This window comes from Sminthopsis crassicaudata, chromosome 3 (genome assembly GCF_048593235.1).
Source record: "Sminthopsis crassicaudata isolate SCR6 chromosome 3, ASM4859323v1, whole genome shotgun sequence".
Classification (NCBI taxonomy): domain Eukaryota; kingdom Metazoa; phylum Chordata; class Mammalia; order Dasyuromorphia; family Dasyuridae; genus Sminthopsis; species Sminthopsis crassicaudata.
In genome coordinates this window covers 632932301-632952178 of record NC_133619.1, presented here as the reverse complement: position 1 = coordinate 632952178, position 19878 = coordinate 632932301, and the positions used below count along the sequence as shown (strand labels likewise).

The 19878-nt window shown below is 55.2% G+C and overlaps 1 protein-coding gene across 1 annotated transcript in view; it reads left to right on the top strand.

Moving 5' to 3' along the window:
- The window catches only part of PLCH2 (phospholipase C eta 2), a 357956-nt gene extending 345971 nt beyond the window's left edge, over positions 1-11985 (top strand). The window contains 5 exon segments of the mRNA XM_074306508.1: positions 5958-6270; positions 10302-11179; positions 11181-11577; positions 11580-11693; positions 11696-11985. Coding sequence (XP_074162609.1) covers positions 5958-6270; positions 10302-11179; positions 11181-11577; positions 11580-11693; positions 11696-11892 — 1899 coding nt within the window. The 3' untranslated portion in view covers positions 11893-11985.
- The last annotated feature ends 7893 nt before the right edge of the window (positions 11986-19878 follow it).

Genomic DNA, 19878 nt, shown 5'->3' with positions numbered 1-19878 from the left:
CTCTCCTTTCTCTTCATTTCTCCTTTCCTTGCTCATTCATCTTTTCCTTTCTCTAGAAGAGTCTGCTTATCATAAGGCCTTCTGATCCCTGCTTAGCTAAAGAGATCACTGCCCTTGGCCTAGATTAAGTAATCCTAGTAGAAGTATCTGTCATCTCCATCAGAGGGCCGGGCAGGATGGCTGAGAACAAGTCTGCTCATTCGCCACTGCACCCAGCAGCACCCTGGGAACCAGGGAAGTTTAACGGGCTGAGTGTCTTGTTGAAGACCATTCTCTGATCCCAAATACAGCAGCTTCAGCAGCTCCTGGGTGCCGGATTAAGGGATAAGATGGATTTGTCAGTTTGACTTCTTCTTGATCCAATCAAGGCCTTCATCTTCCCTCCTTTCATCCTCTCCCCTTCCTTCTCTCTCATCTTAACCTTCTTTCCTCTTCCTTTCTTTCTTCCTTCTCTATATACTTCCTTCCTCTTCCTACTTTTTCTCTATTTCCTCTTCCTTCTTTCATAAACCTGACATTCCCTCCATCTCTCCTTCCCCTTCTCTCCTTCTTTCCTTTCTTCTTATCTATTTCTTTTTCTTTCTCTTTCCCTTAAGGCTCCAATCTTCCCTCCCTTTCCCTTTCTAATCCTCTTCTCTTCCTTCTTCTTCTCTCACTCTTCCCTTCCTCTCCCTTCCTCTCCCTCTTCTCTTCCTTCTCTCCCTCTTTCTTTCCTTCCTTAATGGCCCCAACCTTCCCTTCCTTTCCCTTTTTATCCCTCTTTTCTTCCTTGCCCTTCCCTCCTTCTTTCCCTCTTTCCCTCCCTCTCCCTTTCTATTCCTCTTCTCTTTTTTCTTCCCTTACTCTTCCTTTCCTCTCCCTTTTAATCCCTCTTCTCTTCCTTCTTTTTCCTTTCCCTACAGGCCCCAACCTTCCTTCCCTTTCTCTTTCTATCCCTCTTCTCTTCCTTGCTCTTCCTTCTTTTTCCTCCTTCCCTCCCTCTCCCTTTATTTCTCTTCTCTTCCTTCTTCCCTTATTCTTCCTTTCCTCTCCCTTTTATCCCCCTTCTCTTCCTTCTTCTCCCCTTCCCTAAAGACTCCAACCATTCCCTTTTTATCCCTCTTCTTCCTTGTTCTTCCTTCTTTCCCTCCCTCTTCCTTTCTATTCCTCTTCTCCTCCTTTTTCTTCCCTCATTCTTCCTTTCCTCTCCCTTTCTATCCTCCTTCTCTTCCTTCTTTTTCCCTTCCCTAAAGGCCCTAACCTTTCCTCTCCTTTCCTTTCTATTCCTCTTCTTTTCCTTCCATTTCTCTTCCTCTTTTTCTCCTCTCCTTCTCCCCTTCTCCCTGCTTCCTTTCCCCATGGTTCTAACAGCATCCTTCACCCCACCTTTTCCTGAAGACCTTGTCTGCTTGCCCATCCCCTGACCTCACCTGTAGGAGGTCCCCCAACATTCCCCTCCTTCTTGCCTTTCCTCGAGCCCCTCCCAAGGCTGAGTTGGGGACTGTTTTGATTTGCAGGGGCAGGGGCAGGGGAAGGAGGAGGGGATGTTTGGACGGGGCTTCTCCTACCCCCTCCCTTAATTCAGTCTGAGTTCCCCTTTTGCATTCCCCCAACCCTTCCACCTTCCCCTCTCCCATCTCTGAGCTGCTGTCTCATTCCCCTGAGGCCCTTCCTCTCCCTCCCTCAGCTTCTCCCCCAGTCTGTCTTCTTGTCACTCTCTGTCTCCTGTTCCCATCCCAGCCTCAGAGAGATGCGGTGAGAGCTGGGGGAACAGTGGGTGATGGAGAAAAAAACTCCAATAAAAGTAGATTAGAACAGAGGGGCAGTGAGTTTTAGGGGGTGCCTGGAGTCTCAGGTGGCCAGGCACTTCCTCAGACTCTCCAGCCCCCATAAGCTGGGCTCCGGGTCTCTGGGGGGTGTATGATCCCCTGAGTTCCCAGGGGGGCCTCCCTCAGCACCCTGTCTTCAGGAGTGATGGCCAGAGTCATTGTGTCACCCATCTGTGGACACCCTCCTAGGAGGGCAGCCCCTGGGCTGGGTCCAGTTAGATTACAGAGAGCTGGGTTCCAATGCCATCTCAGATGACAGTGACTACACACAGGTCACTTGTTTCTCAGGGACTCGGTTTCCACCTCCACAAAATGAGGGAGCTAGAGGGATGATGGCTCCAAAGTCCAGGGCTCAATTCATGGGTGGGACGGGCCCTGGCCCTGCCTCTCTCATTGCACCTCCCAAGCTCCCGGCTCACATCCGTGTGGCTTCTGTCCCCCTCCCCTGCCCTGTCCCCCCTGTGGTTTCTCTGTGTGGTGGGGCTCTTTCCGGGTGTGCTGACCGACTCCCCTCGTCCCCCAATGTCGTTGCTGTCTGATTTGCCTTTACTCTGTCTGTTTGGTATTACAGTGGGCTTCTCTGCGTCCAAAGTCTCCTTTTAGGAGCAGAGAATGGTTAGGAGCCTTGAAGGTACCCCCCGACCTGTCTCAGGAAGGTGTAGTGACGCTGCGGCCGCCTGCATGCTCTCAGGCTAGCCACCTCCCCCTCCGCCTCCTCATTGACATTTCTGAAACTCCAGCTCATGGATTGTGACATTCCTCCTTGATATGGTGGGGCCATCCGGAGCCCGAAAACCAGCATTTATGAAGCAGGTCCAGGATGGGGGGCCCCGAGGGCTCCCAGTATGCTCTTATCCCCCCTTTCACCTTCCTCTTACCTCTCTCCCTTCTCCCTCTTGCATCCCCTTTTCTTTCTCTCTTCTTCCCCTTTCTACTTTTTTCTCCCTCTCTTTATCCTTCTCTCTCTTCTCTCCCTTACATCTCTCCTTTCTCCTCTTTTTTGTTCAGTCTTTCTCTTTTTATCTCTAATTCTTTCTCTTCTATCTATATATTCCCATCTCTTTTCTATCCCTCTTCTTTCCTCTCTCCTTTTCTCCTTTCCCTCTGTAGTTCTGTCTCTCCAGATTCTTTTTTCTTCCTTCTCCTCTTTCTCTTTCTCTGTCTCTCTCTCCCTCTCTTCTCTGTCTCTCCTCTCCTTTATGTCTGTCTCTGCTTTTATCTTTGTCTGTTTCTCTCTGTGTCTGTCTCTCTCTTGGCCTCTCTGTCTCTGTCTTTCTCTCTGTTTATCTCTGACTTTCTGTTTCTCTACCTCTCCTCTCTCTCTGTCTTATTCTTTCTTTGTCTCTGTATTTCTCTCTGAGTCTCTGTCTCTCTGTCTTTCTGTGTGTGTCTCTCTCTTCTTTCTGTCTCTGTCTTTGTCTCTGTCGTTTTGTGTCTCTGTTTCTGTCTCTTTCTGTCTCTCTGTCTCTGTGTGTGTGTCTCTCTCCCCTTCTCTCTCCTCCTCTCTGTCTGTAGCTGTCTTTTTGTTTCTCTGTCTCTCCTCTCTGTTTCTCTGTTACTGTCTCACTGTCTCTGTCTCTCTCACACATACCCACAGACACATACACATAGACACACACACTTTCTCTTTTCTTCTTTAACTAAAAAAAAAAAATTTATTCAAACATTCTCCCTGAATCCCCACAGTCCAAGTCATTCACCCTGATTGGCTCTTCCATTCAAACCAATGGGAATAAACTCCGGGGGCCACTTTCGTGTAAAGCCCCCACCCTGATTTCCCTCCACCTGGGCATGGGGGTGGGAGTGGAATGTTTCTGCCAAGTTCAAAGCTAACATTCTGGATCTTCTTCTAAATGACTGTCCTGTGACCTCTCACCAAATTTGCACTGGATTTGGGATCTTGAATCAGCCAGCTGATTCAAGGATGATGGCTCCTCGCTCTCCTTGCCTCCAGGATGCTCTTCCTGGAGCCAGCTCTCCCAGGGGTCCTGGCCACACCCACCATCCCATCCTGGGGCAGGGTGGGGGAATGGGGGGGAATTATCGATGTTTTTGTCTGTGATGGGAGTTTGCGGTGTGTGTGAGCGAGTGAATGTGTGAACTTTGAACTTTGCAAGTATTTGCTAAAATCCTGGTTATTCTCATCTCCTAGCAGTAAATCTGGGTACTTGCCAACCTCTCTGGAACGTCTCCAAGCTGATGCTGCCCACTAGGCTTTTGGCCCTCCCAATACGTGTCTAGAACACCAGCCTCTGTGGGCTGGGTGGCTGTGGGCCCTGGCTGATGGCTGCAATGAGCAATCCATACCTGGCCCTAAGCCTTGTTAGGCTTGGCAGTAGGAAAGGAGAGATGGAGGAGGGAGCTGGAGCATGGGTGGGAGGTTTGGCTCTCAGGGATCTCCATGGATGAAACCTAGACCTTCTTCCCTGCTGAGTACACTGGACAGCTCCCTATTGACTCCTAGGACTCAGCCAGTTAGAGGTAACCCAGAAGCCATCTGGTCCAGCTCCTCTCCTGGAAAATATATTCTCTAAATGGTTTTTTGTTTTGTTTTGTTTTGTTTTTATATGCTGAGCTCATCTTTCTGGGAATCTCATGTTAGCTCTAGGAATTGGAGGCTGCAAACATCTCTATGGAAGTAGAATAAGAGCATTAGGAATCCTCAGTTCTCATCCGAGGTTGGCCACAGCTTAACTCCCCTGTGTCACCATGGTTTTTGGACCTCCTTATTCCTACCTATAAAAGGGGGGTGGGGGAAGGATTATGCGCCCCTTAAAGTTTCTTCTGGCCCCAGCCTTCCATGCATCCCTAAGTCTGGATGAAGCTACCTTCAGCTTCGGATTCCCTCCCTTATCTCTGGAGCCCTAGCTCCTCCTCTACAAAATGGATGGTCCAACTCCAATGACCCTAATAAACTGAATTTGAGTCGAGAACACTAGGATCTGGAGAGTGACAGGCCTAAGAGGAGATGTCTCCTGCTTCCTCCCTCCTTCTCTGGGATCTTTCCCTCTTGCCACTTAAAAAACAAAACAAAACACACACAAAAAAAGCAAAAACTCTTCCCCCACCCACCCTGCATCGCTTGCAGTTTCCAGGGCTGGCAAGTACACATGGAATGTTTTTAGGAATGCTGTAGTTCTGCATAGATCTATTCAGCGGGTTGTCCACGGCCTTGAACATGACTGTTATTTTTTTCTCTCTTCAAACCACGAGCTCGGCCCCATTTTGACGAAGCCCCCTAGAACATGGTCTGGGTCTGACCAGAGGAACTTGCTGGTTTTCCTGTGGCTGAGGGGTACAGGCAAGCTGCAAGGTCATGCCATTGACCTCTGTGGCCCCTGCCCTTCTCCCCCTTGCCCTTCTTTCTGAAGCCATGTTCCTGATGAATTTTGGTGACACTGGGAAAATTCAATCCATGCTCACCTTTGCTATGACCTCATAGCCTATAGCCCCCCTAGGATTCCCTCCAGAGGACATGTGGCCTGGGGTGAACCTGGAGTGAAAAGTGGGGGGCAAAATCTGCGGGCATTCGTCAAGAATGGGAAAATCTGAGCCCCAATGCCAGCCATTTTGCTGGCCACATGAGCCCCTGGATTGTCCACGGCCTCCTCACAGGGAGGAGTCCCGCCTCCACCCCAGTGATTTTTAGAGGGGCCATCCTGTAGAACCCAATGCCCTTGCTTTTGCTGTGCCCCATAGAGAGGCTGTCCCGTAGAGATGTTCCTAGCATGGGGACTCTGAGTGGGGGTGGGAAGGGTCATCCTTCCATTCCTAGACCATGGAGAAGGGGGTGGGGGCCTCCTAAAGGATTTTCTGCCTGACTGTGCTCTCTCCCTAGCTCCAGACTTTGTGGGAGCCAGGGAGAGAGACCCTCCCACATTCTCCCCTGAGTTTCAGCACCTTGAGACATCCCTCCGGGCTTCCCAAGGGGGTCGGCTACCAACCGATCCTTCCATCTCCTCCTCCCCCAACCCGGCCAAAGTAGATCCGGCTGAGCGGCTGGCTTCCGTCCGGGTTCCAGTGGGGGATGGGGAATCTCCTTCCTCCTCCTTCCTTCCTCGTCCCCCCCCCCAGAGGTGGGATGGAGGCGGGAGGATGGGGAAGGGCCCCCGTGGCCGCTGTGTATTATGGGGCCCCTCTCTCTTGCAGGTCAAACAGGCTTTGGGCTTAAAAGGCCTGTTTCTCAGAAATCCAAAGCAGGCGTCCCTGGACAGTCATGCTGCTGGGCAGTTCCACAACAGACCCTCCATTAGCGGGCAGCTCCTGCGGCGCACGGCCAGCGCGCCCACCAAGAGCCAGAAGAAGAACAAAAAGGGCTTTCCCGAACTCTCCATGGACACCAAAGAGCCCGGCTCGGAGGGGGCGGGCGAGGACACCTCCCAGCCTCGCTTTGACTCGGAGCCGGAGAGCGCGGCCCTGGTCCCCGGAGGCCTCGGGGAGGGGCCAGGCCGAGGGCCCAAAGGTAAGGCCCAGGGTCCTGGGACGGGGGCGAGCCAGAGCCGCCCGGCCGAGGGCCTGACCTTGAGCGAGCCCACGCGGAGGGCCGAGAGGTTCCAAAACCTGGGCCTTGGCTCCCCGGGGGAGAGGCCGCGGACCCCCGACGGGGCCGGGCCTGCCGGCATGGCGGCCAGCTGCATGAAATGCATGATTGGCACCTGCGAGGGGCCCGAGGTCGAGGGCCAGTGGAGCGGCTGCCAGCCCTGCCCGGGGCCTGGCGGCGGGGAGGCCCCGCAGGCCGAGCAGTGTAGCGGGGCGCTCCCAGGAGCCGGGAGGCCGGGCCTCGGCCCCTGGGGCATCAGCGAGCAGCCCCGAGCCCGCCAGGACTATCCCGCTCCGGGCCCCGGGGGGCGGCAGCAACAACAACAGCAGCAACAGCAACGGCGGCCGCGGAGCCGCCCCGGGCCCCCTGGACGATGCGCAGCCCCCGGGCGCGGGCAGGAAGAGCAGACGCTTGTCTAAATGCCTCGGGGCCAGGTGGCCGGGAGGGAAATACGGGAGCGCCGTGAACCTGGTTACTGCGGCCGGTGGCCCCGCGCCCTGTGACTCCAGCAGCCTGGAGAGCCTCAGGGGGCCCGACAGTGCCCGCAGATCCGGGGGCACCTTGCAGAGGGAAATGAATGCTTTGTTTGTTCAAAAATTGGAGGAGATTCGGAGTAAATCCTCTCTATTCTTTACTGGTAAGACTAGATTTTCTTCCCCCTTCCTGGTCCGTCCGAAGCGCTCCCCCCGCCCCCTCTGTGTCCGTCTCCATCACTCCCCATCCCCCCTCAGCATGGCCTGGGGGAGAGCGAAGACGTTTCCGTGTGGCTTCTTCGGGATGGGGGGGTCCCTTTTCTTTTTCAGTGTGTTCTGTACCAAAGTTGGCTCCTTACCTCTGCCCTCGTCCTTAGTCTCCCCATAAGTCATCCTGTTCTTTGAGATCATTGTCATCCTTCTGTGGAAACCCACGTGGAATCACTTTAATGTAGGATTGACCAACCAGAGCCCTGAGATTGGGGCGGGATGGTCACCGGGCTCCATTCTCGGGGCCCTCCCTTGATACTTCCATCCTAGGAGTCTTTTCTTCAAGGCTCCATGGCCAGATCTCCCCTCCAAAGCTCCATTTCTCTCCCTTCCAAGCTCCCTCCTTGGGACCCTCTCTTCAAAATTCTCTCCTTTGGACTTTCCCCTTTTTTAGGGCTCCATCCTCAAAGCCTTCCTTTCTGTTTTCTTGAAAAGTCAGGCCCCAAGGGAATAACTGAGATTTGTAAATGAGGCTCTGCTCTGGGTCACTGACCCACATTTCTAGGCAGAGGGTTCTGGGAGAAAATTCTGTCTCTTAATGAAAGTTGTCAAACTGAAGGGATTTAATAAAATAAGGCGTCTTGGCTCTTTGGGCTTAGATTTTTCCCCATTCGGTGCAACAACTTGAATCAATTTTACTTTCTCTTCCTCTCAGGATCCAGGACTTTGTGACTGGAGCTGCCTTGCCACCCACAGAGTTTTTAGAATTAAAAAAAAAAAAAAAAAGTTTTACATTGAAATGGGAAAGAAAAACCTCAAAACATAACAATGTATTTCCTCTGCAGATTTGCAGGGTTTTTTAATAATAGCTTTTTATTTTGCATCAAAATCCACGCAAAGATAATTTTCAATGTTCATCCTTGCAAAACCTTGTATTCTGATTTTTTTCTCCCTCCCTTCTCCTCCCCCCTCCCCTAGATAGCAAGTAATCCAATATAGGTTAAACAAGACACGCAGTTTTCGAAAGCATCTGAGCTGTTTTTGTTTAAATTTACTAAGGAAGGAAAAAATAGTCCCTTTAGATTCTACATTGGTCCTCAAACTTTTTAAATAGGGGGCCAGTTCACTGTCCCTCAGACTGTGGGAGGGCCGGACTGTAGTAAAAAACTCACACTCTATCTCCTCCCCTCAGCCCATTTGCCATAACTTGGAGGCCCCATAAAGGTCCTCAGCGGGCCAAATTTGGCCCTCAGGCTGTAGTTTGAGAACCCCTGCTTTAGAAAATGGTGGTCTAGTTCAACCTCCCACCCAGAGGAATCTCCTCTGCCATGGCCTTGCTGTAGGATACTTGTGGGAGCTTGAGTAAAACATGTCTCATGGAACCTCAGTTGCCCTTTTTGTAAAAGGAGTGACAATACTGGCAATTTGTAAATCTTGTTTTGCAGTAGAAAAGTGATTGATTTGATGATCCAATCAGTCTCCCTTTCCAACAGTGTTCTAGCTCACTCCCCCCACCTTGAGGCTGGCTGTATCAAGTTCAGAGAATAGAAATATGTCTCCTTAGACCCTTTCCCCACAAATTTTAATTTTTCCCTCTGGGCCAAGCAGACGGAATATAATTCCTCTTGTATATGATGTTCCTTCAACTAGCTAAAGACAGATTCTTGCCCTCTCTCCCCCCTCCCCCCTTGTCGATTGTGACCTTGCATTGGTAGAGGTGAGGACACATTCCCAAAGTTCCACCAGCCACGGACGTCCGTGGAGCTGAGGGCTTCTAGGATTGTTCACAAATGTGGGATAGAATAATTGAAGAGGAGCTGGATCAAGAGGTGGAGAGTTGGGGTTCTCCTCCCTTTCCTCAAATTCCCTGGGAACAGTCCCAGATTCCTTCTCCCTGCTACTCTGGTTCTATCAACTCTTATTCTTAGAACCCGGTATTTTAGTGTTTGTCGCCTTCTACTTTCTCCTTGTGCTTTATCATATTCCGGGTTCCTGACCTTCTCTTTCCCCTGAGGGCTGCTCTCTCAGGCTGCAGAGGGGAGACTAAAAGCCACCACCACATGGAGAAGATGATGTATAAGGCGAGCATTTCATACAATAAAACTTCCCTTGACTACCTGGAGGCAAGCAATCTTGATCCCATTGTGGAGGGGAAAAAGCACTCTCACCTGCAGAATCAACACCATTCACAGCACACTCAGTACAGCTTCCTTTAATCCGGCTGGACTGGGAGATGCCCTCCCCCTTCCCCACCCCCACCCCCACCCCCTCCCCATCCTTCCCTGACCGGAAGCAAGGAGTGGGAAATCAGACCTCACAGCATTTTCTTTGCTGCTCAGGGCACCCTGTTGAGTCAAATCAAATATACCTTTCTGTGTCCAAAGTTTGGAAAGTGATGAGCTGATGGAAGCCAGGACTCCTGATTATTTACACCCCAAGTTTGACGACCCAGAAACTGGGGGGAAGGCCTGTGTATTACATTTAATTGGTCCTGTGGCAGTTTCATTATAGGGAACATTTGTTAAACTTAAAAAATAAAATTAAAAACAACTCATCAGTGCTCTGGTTGGGCAAACTTTTCCAACTACAGGGAGGGGCTTTGATAAAATCCCTCACTGCGATTCCTGCTTCCCTTCATCCCCGTCCTGCCTCAGTTTCCCACTTCTGTCTCACCCTCCCGACTAATTATGCTTTTCCCGTCCACATGCATACCTACCTCTGTAGTTAAGAATTGAAAGGACAGAGAGATTTTAAGGTAACTCACCGAGACTCTTCCCCACCCCCCTGTCCCGGACGTTTGCTCTCCCCGCACACCCGAGCAGCCCTTGCTTAGGCTCTTGAAAGTTCTGGCCCGCCAGTGCCATGTCTGACCACAGGGTCTCCCCCCGCCCTGAGCATGCTGGGCAGATGGGCCTGGAAGCGCGGCTGTAGTAGTTTCCAAATCCCCAGCCTGGAGGGGGTTGTGTTCAGCATGGGATTCTCTTTGAGCACGCTGGAATTGTGTGTTTGTGGGGGGGGTGGGGGGGGACACGCACTCTTGGCTGCAAGGGGTGAGGGAGGACCCGAGAGGACCATGCAGGACGGGGAGGATGGAAGCCTCCGAGGGTTGGCTGCGGTCCCTCAAACCCTCCCCCGCCCGCATCCCGCCTTCCCCAGGCTCTGCCTTGGTTGCCAGCCTCACCCCCTGGGGTGGGGCTCTCGGAGGGCCGGGCCCTGCGCGCTCCCGTCTCCCACTCCCCCACTGGCCTGACGCTGTCCTTCTCTCTCCAGATGGCCGCCCGTTCTCCATCCAGAGATCTGTCTCGTCTTTGTACAGCCTCGAAACCATCGCGGAGGAGCCGCTCGTTGCCAAGGAAACACCATCCCCAGCTCCCTGCCCCCCTCTGCCCCCCGCCCCCACCAGCGACTCCGAGGGAGGGTCCCGTGGCTCTGCGGGCTCGGGCTCTGCCACCCCTCTGAGCTCCCCCTCCCCGGGTAGGCCAAGGACCTGTGGCCCGGGTGGATTAACTGCTCCGGGGCCCCACCCCACTGAAGAGCGGCCCGAGGGCGGAGAACGGGAGTCCCGGGGGGCGCCGCCCACGCCCCCGGCAGGCCAGGCCTTCCTTCCGCACCCCTCCCCCCGAGCGGAGGAGCCGGAGGGGGCAGCTCGGCGGGCAGGGCGCACAGGTGACCCCCCGGCCCCCCGCCGGCCTGTGGGTTCCGTCCCCCTGCGCATGCCCCCGGCCCCGGCTCGGGCCCTGGCCGGCCGGCCAGCCGTGGTGAGGAGGGCCAAGAGCGAAGGCCAGGTGACCTTTGACCACCTGGTGGCGCGGCGCGCCCCGCCTGGCCAGTCCCCGGCGGCCGCCGTCTACTCGGACGCCACGGGCAGCGACCAGCTTTGGAGCAAGTTGGAGCCGGGCAGCCACCGGGACAGCATGTCCTCCTCGTCCAGCATGTCCTCCAACGACACCGTCATCGACCTCTCCATGCCCAACCTGGTGAGGAAGAGCCTGCCCAACCTGGGGAGCCTGGCGGGCAGCCGGGAGAAGCTGGGGGGGCTGGCGGCCCACCAGGGCCCCTGGCCGCACTCGGCCGCGTCGGGCGGCGCCGACCTGGCCCTCGTGACCAAGAGCAAGTCCAACCCCAACCTGAGGGCGGGGGATGGCCCTCCCGCCGGCCCCCGACGAGCTGCAGCCCCGGCCCCTGGCCCGGAGGCCGGAGGACGCCCTGGCCTCGCTCCGCCGCAGGCCCACGTGGAGCCGCCTGTACATGGAGGGCCTCCGGGCGGAGGGGGCCTGCCTGCGGCCCCGAGCCCAGGACGCGGGGGCCGCGGCCAAGTCCAAGAGCCTGGGCGACCTCACGTCCGACGACTTCGCCCCGGGCTTCGAGAGCACCTACCGGAGCATCAGCCGCAGCTTCGGCCCCCGCGCGGCTCCGGCCGCCGGGCCGGGGCGGCCCCCGGGGGCCAGGCTTCAGGCCGGAGCCCGGGACGAGCTCACGGAGCAGCTGAGGAGGCTGACGGGCTTCCAGCAGGCCGGGGACATCACGTCCCCCACCAGCCTGGGGCCGCGGAGGACGAGGACGAGGACGAGGGCGCCGCGGCCCCAGCCGGCCCGGGCCCCGGCTTCCTCCGCCGATCTTCCTCCCGGAGCCAGAGCAGGGTGCGCTACATCGCCACGAGGGCGCGCAGGCCCAGGAGAGGCAGCGGCTGCAGGGGCTGGGGGTCCAGGGCCCCCTGGAGGAGCGGGGCAACCCCGAGGGGGCCTGCTCGGTGAGCAGAGAGGCCTGCGTGGACTCCCTGGCCCGGCTGATACCCCCATCCAAGCTCGCCCCGGGCCTCCTCGAGGATTCGCACTCGGGCCCCGTGCTCTTGAAACTCTAAGCCCAGAAGACCTTGTGGGGGGCGAGGGAGGGAAAGGAGAGAAAGCACTTGGCTTTGTGTGGGCTCTTCCTCGCGCGGGTCCCGCCCCCCCCCCCCCCCCCCCCTGTCACTCGGCCCTCCTCTGGGCTCCGGCTGGGGCTGAGTGGCGGAGCGGGTTCGGAACCCGTCCCTCCGGCCTGGCCGACGCTCGGCCTTCTCTGTGCCAGCCCCCCCTCCCCCGCCCCGCCCCTGTTTCTCCGTCCAACCTGCCCAGCCCCGTTGCCCCGGCCCCTGGCTGCGATCCCGCATGCTGACACTCCCCCTCCCCAAACCCGGCCCGGCCCGCCCATCCCCCACAATCTGCCAGCTCCCAGGCCTCGGAGGTGCTCATGCTGCAGTCAAAGCAGGAGGGAGGAGGACGTGGGGCTCTGGACCTCTCCCACTGGGGCCCCGGCGGGGGGCAGCCGCCCTCCAGCTCAAATACGGGGAGGGTTTGGGCTGGGGGGATGCTCCCCACAACGCTGCTGTACATAGCGCATGGAGGGGAAGCCCTCCGTGCTTGCACTGCCACGCCAGGGTTTTCATGTGTTTTAAAATGAAATTATATACATATATGTATTTAAATTTTTAGACCCACAGATAGAATACGAGAAATGATATCCCAAATGCTCCTTCTCCGTTTTTACCTTTGTTTTTAGCCTCATGTGTATTTACTTACACATGCATGTGTGTGTGTGTGTACGGAGTGTGTGTGTGTGTGTGTGTGTGTGTGTGTGTGTGTGTGTGTGTTCAGGACAGTGAGAGAGAGGCTATGAAGCCACCAGCCCTTCTGGGTGGGAAAAAGGTCCGAAGGGGCTTCCAAGCCCACCCTAGTCCCAGGAGAAGGCAATCACTTTCCCCTTTCCCCTTTTTACCCATCTTGTTTTATTTGTATAAGAATTTTCTCTGTACATGGAAACATTTTAAAAAACCTATTTGTAAGCTCCTGAATGACTCCAATAAAATGCATTCAACCTTTTGGGGTTTCTGACTTCTTTTGCCTGTAGCTGGGCTCGGGGTTCTGGCCTTTGGCCACTCGTCCCCCTTCTCTCGGGGACCTGAGCTGGGCTGCTGAGCCGAGCTAGGTTTTGGGCCCTGCACTGGACTGGCCGGGCTGGGGACTCCGCTCTGGATTGGCTTTGGTGGGATTCCTCTCTGAGCTGAGCTGAATTTGCTCCCCGTTAGATTGGGGGGGGAAGGTCTCTTCTCGACCCAGTTTGAAGTTCCTGGGGCTGGGAATGGCTCAGATTTGAAATTGAGCATTATTAGACTTTGGCCATGAATGCCGGACTCTGGGCCAAGAGTATCCGAACTCACTGATTTGGGGTTCAGTGCGGGACAGAGCTCTGTAACTGTGGTCATCACATGTGACAGAATTCAAAGTCATTTGGCAGCCTAGAAATAATAGCACTAACAGGAAGAAAAATTATTTAAAATAGGAAACTTGCAGGTGTTCTCTTAGTGGAGGTACAGACCCAAGGTAGTCCCCCCCTCAGGACCATGTCCTGCACCTTCCTCGTAGCCGTGGCTTCCTAGTATTCTGGCCTCTTTTCCCTCTAAATTGGGTTTATCTTAAAAGATTGGCTTGGACCTCATTTCATACTTCCTGCCCTGGATACAGTTGGCAGCCATGGCTCCAGGAGTCCAATTGTCTGGGCTTCAGGCTCAAGACCAGGCTGGATCATGTTGGAGTCTGGGTTCAATGGGGTGGGCTGACCTGGGTTCAGCTGAGAGGCAAGTTGGATTATTGATTAGGTGGGGAGAAAAAGATGTACAAGGCAATGAATTTTGTCTACAAAAACAAAAACTATAGTCCCCATCAGAAGGAGTCTGCATTTTACATTACAAATTATGAATAAGTTGTTAGCCATCCTCTGTTCAAGGGCCTCCAAGGAGGGTGATGGCTGGGGAGAAGCCCAACCACTCTCAAGGAGCAGCCCACTCCACTCATTTATAGAAATACGTGCCTCAGTTTGCTGCTTTACACCTTGTACCCATTGCACTTAATTCTGTCCTCTGGGAGGGAGGGCAGGGTTATCAAGCAGAACAGGACTCTTCCACATCCTAGCTCTTCAAGTATTTAGCTATCCTGTGTTTGAGTTTGGATTTGCCTATCTAACTATTGTTTCTCTTTAGCAGAAAAGTTCTTGGAGAAAAGGGAGTTCCATTTGCATTCAGAGAGGACTATGGGAACTTGAATGTGGATCACAACATAGTTATTTTCACTTTTATTGTTGCTTGTTTTTTTTTCTCCCTTTTTTTTTCCTTTTTGATCTGATTTTTCTTGGGCGTGATAAATGTGGAAATACATTTAGAAGAATTGTACATGTTTAACCTATTTTGGATTACTTGCTGTCTAGGGGAGGGAGGGAGGAAAATTTGGAACACGACATTTTACAAGGGTGGCTGTTGAAAATTGTCTTTGCGTGGATTTTGAAAAATAAAAAGCTGTTATTTAAAAAGAGCGACTAGGGAGTTTCCTTATTTTTTAGGCTTATGTTGTCAGTTTATCAAGGTACCTGTCTGGCTGATGGAGGAGGTGCTGGATAAATATGCTTCGGATTGAACTTGAATTGCTCCAAGGCCGAGGCTCCGGGATTCTGAGCCTGCCTATCAGTAGTTCTGGGGGACAGCAGGAGATATTCTGGGCTTCTTTTTCCCCACAGGACTCTGTTTTTGATGGCACTGGCCAGTATTGCCTCTTTTCATTCTGCAGATGATGTTGGTGGGAGGGGGCCCTGGAAGCCCCGCCCTTTCATCCCCTTGTGCCCAGAGGAGCCCCAGAATCTGGAGTCCTCAGATTCAGGTTTGGGCCCTGGCTGTGGCCTGGGCCTGTTGGGTGCTCCTAATTAGGCAAATGACCCTGTCACTGAGCCAGAACTGCCCTCCAGGCTCTCCAAGGACCCTCTTCTTCAGGGCTGGGTTTCAAAGCCATGATTTCCCAGAGGGCCTTAGAGGATCCAAGGAGGCCTAAGCCCTTGGTTCCTGGTCCCCAGGCCTTCTACTGTTTCTTAAAGGTATCACTGGGGGGGCCCACATCACTGGCTCCTGAGGGGAGAGGGCGGGGATTAGAGCAAAGGCAGGCCCTGAGCTGTGCTGGTTCTGAGGGACAGGAAATGAGCCGGCTCTGCTAGGCCAGGAGCCTGAGGAGGAGGTGGGGATGTTGGGGGATGCTGAGTTTCAGGCCAGTGGGGGAATCGATCCCCGAGGCCTGAGCCCCCTGCCCCAAGGGCTCCCTGAGGAGCAAGACCTTCTGATGTCCTTGGCCAAGGACTGATGCTCCCCACCCCGACCTTTCTCCCTCATCTGTAAAATGGGGACGTTTTCTAAGGCTGGAGGGAGAACCGAGGTTGGGATTCACCTTGTTTTTCTGCAGCCTCTTGGGCCTTTGAGAGTCGGGGGGGATCCCGTGTGTGAATGGAGGGGGCAGGTCTGTGGGTCCAGGCCCTAGCAGGAGCCAAGCCCAGAGCAGGAGGATGGGCCCACGGCAGGAGGGAGGCTGGCACTCCTGTCTGCCACCCCTGGAGGCACGGCCTTCCTTAGCCAGGACCCCGGGAGCTCCAGGCCGGCATGCGCGCCCCCTCCCCCGCCTCCCGCCCAGCTCTCTGCCTGTTGAAGGGTCACTGAGCCACAAGAAAGCCCACATGGGGTCCTCCAGATGAGCCCAGGGACGGCCACTTCAGGCAGTAAAACACTGACCACGGCAGCCGGCCGTTCCAGGGCCACTGAAGGTCCTCAAAATGCCTCCCAGGCCCCTCATTTGGGATCAGTGAGATGGCCCGGCTCCCCACAGAGCAAGCCACCCAGCCAGGCTCGCCGGCGTCTCCCGAGTGCCACCTGGTGGCGCTTTAGGGAAAGTCATCTGTGAGACCTGCACTGCCCGCCCCAGGAGGCCCCATAGCCCAGGCAGACAGGCCCCAGGGGCCCCGAGCTCCTAAACTGGCACAACGAACACTCCTCAGCCCAGGGCTGGGCTCAGATTCTGAAGCAAATGCAGCCCATGGCGGGACTTGGGCCCCAGGGACTGGAGGCAGAGGCAGGGAGGTTCAGGAGACTGTGGCGGCCCCGAGTCCTGCCTCGAACGGGGGCAGCCTCCCGAGGAAAGCTCCCGTCCTGCACCGCGTGCCCCACCGGGCCTTCTGGGGATGTGGGAGGGAGCTGCTGCCCCCGGAGCTTCCTCAGTGTCTGCTGACCAGAAGGTGGGGGCGGGAATGCCAAGGAGAAGCCCCGGGGGGAGGCGGGCAGACCTGGCGGGCAGCGAGGGGCCTGGAGGGCTCAGGAGGAAGCGGGCAGCAGGGAGGGAGGAGGGCCAGCGGGGATGCTCCAGGACGGGCCGCTGAGCATCCTGGGGGAGGGGCCCAAGAGCATTTCCTCCGTCCCCCTCACTGAGCTCTGGGCTCTACTCCGGAAGATTCCAGGTCAGGGCTTCTTAACTCAAAACTCTGAACTTGCCGCTTCCACAGTTGGGTGACAGAAGGAGCACCACGAGGGCAAATCGCCCGGCGCCAAAGGCAGGTACCATCCAGCCAGTACCGGCTGCTCTGGGTGCTGGGGACCCTGCCCACTTCAGAGTCGGAGTTCCTGAGTTCCTCTTTCTACGCCCGGGTCTCAGGTCCCTGCCCAGAGGTGATTGCCCCACACCTTTGCTCCTCAGGACTGGCTGCCAGTGGGCAAGGTCACCCATCTCCAGGTCCATCTGGCCCCAAACCGCTCACCACCTGCAAAACGGGGGAGCCATGGGGGGTCTCTGGCATTGCTGGGTCATCCTTGGACTTCCTGTCTCTTAAATGTTGGCATGGAGAAGTGGACAGAATAGTCCCAGCAGCCAAGACCACCCAAGGAGGCCCTGTGTTCCAGGCCGTAAGGTACAGGGGGCCCAGAGGCATCCGGAGGGCAGCGGTCACTCCTTGGGAATTCTGGACCAGGAAATCATGGCGAGGGTGGATCTGGCTTTAGTCAGACCCACCCCGACCACATCCAGGCTGTTAGATCCTGGGCAAGTCAACTTCTGGGAGCCCCAGCTGCTCGCTGAGAGCCGTGCCAGTGTCTGAGGGAGCCCCCGCCACTCTCTGGGGAGCCCCAGCTGCTCGCTGGGGGTCTCAATCCCTTGGTGACTCCAGGCCCCCTCCTTCTCTCAAAGCTCCCTGTGTCACCATCTCTCCATCTCATCCTCTGCCCTCCCCCTTCTCCTTTTTCCCTCAGTCTTTCCCAGAGTCCCACCTTCTCATCAAGTGACCAAAGCATCTAAGTTCCAGCTACAGTGTTCCAGCGAATAGCCTGAATGTTCTTTTAGTGACTTCTTTCCTGTCCAAGGGACTCTCAAATGTCTTCTCCAGGACCAGAATTCAAAAGCGGCAGCTCTCGGGGTGCTCGGCTCTCCTTGGAGTCCAGACGGCCTCGCTCCCGGAAAAGCCAGAGTTCCGACTGCCCAGACGTTCGTCTGCTTCTTAGGAGGCTGTCCAGATCTGCCACGGCGCTCCTTCCAAGGAGCAAACAAATGTCTTAATTTCATGGACGCAGTGATCTTTGAGCCCAAGAACATAAATCCGACTCTGCTTCCACTTCTATTTGCCAAGAAATGATGGGATGGGCTGCTAAGACCTCACTCTTGTTTGCTATCAAGCTTCAATGCAGCGTTTACACCCCCCCCCTTTCACCCTCCCCCTTTCCTCCTCATCAAGAGCAATTGGGGCTCTTCTTGGATCTCTGTCATTAGAGTTCATCTCCGAAGTTGCTGATGATTCCCCTTGATTCTGGCTTTTGATTCATTTGGTTTCCCCGGCAGCTAAGTTAAAGCGATTGCAGCCTGTCCTGCTCCCTTTTTCATCGCGCCCCAATCAGCTATTCCTGTCTGATTCTGTCACTCTTCGGCCCTATGGGGCAGGCAGATGACCTGCTACTCCCATTCCTCGGAGGACTTGCCAGACTTTGTGGCGACACTGATGCTTTTCCTGGAACTCCCTCGCTTTTACCACTACGTGGCCAATGTTGGCAATGTGGCCTGCGGTTCCTCGGCCTCTCGGAGCCCGGCTGGCTCCCATGATCCTTGGTTCGCACGGCTGGGGGGTGAAGGGATGCAGCTGTTGAGGAATGGGAGGCCTTCCTCGCCTCTAGCCTTTTGCGGCCCGGTGGCCACTGCTGCGTTTTCCAGACTTGTCGTGGACCAAGCGCAGCTTTCACAGCAGCATCCTTTGGGGTTTTAATTAGCTGGGCGAGGATTACCCCCCCCCACCTCCATTAGCCCTGTTAGCAATGCTTCCGAAGGTCCACTGCCCTCTAAGACTGGCAAGCCCCAAGGAGCATGGGTAAAGGAGCTACTCCAGGCGCTCCTGACACTAACCCCTCCCCATTATAACTTCCCATTCCATACTGCTTTCTGGCGGCAACGCACTGCTCCACCGGCAAACGGAGGCAGGCCATACCAAACTTATAAAATCCGAGAATATCTAGGCTTTTCGGAAATCCTGCCTTCTGGCCTGGCTAAGTCCCCAGGGATCACCTCCCCACAAATATGAGGCTCCAACAAAGAAAAACCCCATGTCATTTACTGGATGGGCCAGAATTTTGTAGGACCACCGATTCACAGGAGGCCGGGGCCTCGCTTTACAAAGTGGGGAGCAGGGTCCCGGCGAGGGAGATGATTTGCTTGAGACTGACTGGGTCCAGAGGCCCTTGGGACTCATCCTTTCATTTTATAGTGGAAGAGGCAGGAGCGGGCAGCAGAACCGGGATTCCAAAGGCTGCATTCACCACAAGCAGACACGATACACTGGATTCAGGCTGTAAGGGCCAAGCTGTGTTCGGGACAATTTAAGGGCAAACAATTTAGAGCTAGAAGACCCTGGGGGAGGGGTCTGATCCCATTCCACTTCTGGCTGGATGTCGCCCAAGGAGAAACTCTTTAGACAATGGGTCCAAATCAGAACTCTCTTCAGGGCACCCCCATTTGCTCTCATGGGCAGGGCCACAGTGCAAGGGCGGCTTGGTCCTAACAGTTCTAACTCAACATCCCACACTAAAGTCCTTGTACTTATCTCTCAAACTGCCTCCGTTGCCTTCCAGAGGCCAGCGAGATTTCCCCACACAAGCCACTCCCCTGCTCAAGAAGTTTCAGTGGCTCCCCAGTGCCTGCGGCCCCTCCATTGGTCCTCTAAAGTCTTCTTCTGTCTGGCTCCAACTTCTGTTCCTGGGCTGATCTCTCATGACGGCCCTCACACATTCTGCGCTCCACCCAGGGGACCCAGCGGCTGCTTCTGTAGGACATGTTAGCTCCCACCTCCATGCCCTTGAGTGGGCTGTTCCCCCAGCCTCAGCTTCTTCCACAGAACAGCCCAAGTGCCACCTCCTGAAGGTCATTATTACCTCTGTGTGTTTGTGCTGCTTCCCCCCAGCAGAATGTGGGCTCCCTTAAGACAGGGAGTCTTTCATTTATTATTATTATTATTATTGTTATTTTTGTGTGTGTGTGTGAGAGGCAGACAGAAACAGAGACAGACACACAAGAGAGGGAGAGACAGAGAAAGAGAGAAAGGCAGGTCTGCTCCAGAGCCACGTGGAAATGGCTGTTTCCTTGTTCTGTGCTTGGATACCACTTCCGCCTTTGAAGGCTATTAAGCAGTTAAACACGAATCGGGGCCTGGGAGATGTGTGCAAAGTAGTCCCTGCCGTGCAGGACACGCTCTGTCTCAGTCACGTGCGTCAGGCAGGAGATTTCTCCCCAGAGGAATGCCCAGGAGGGGCTCGCCCTGCCCTGCTCCTCCTCTCTTCAGCTGGAGGTCGGCTAGGGGACCCCACCAAGATGCCCTGGAAGGCGCAGGTTGTAAATGGCCCTGCTGCTGGCCAGGCCCAGTAAAAGGAACATGGTTACTCCCAGTCTGAGCTCCCACCACGGGCGCAGCATGAACACCGATGCAGGGCCTGGAAACCAAGGGCCTCCGTGGCTCGCTCTGCCGGCACCATCCGAAGAGG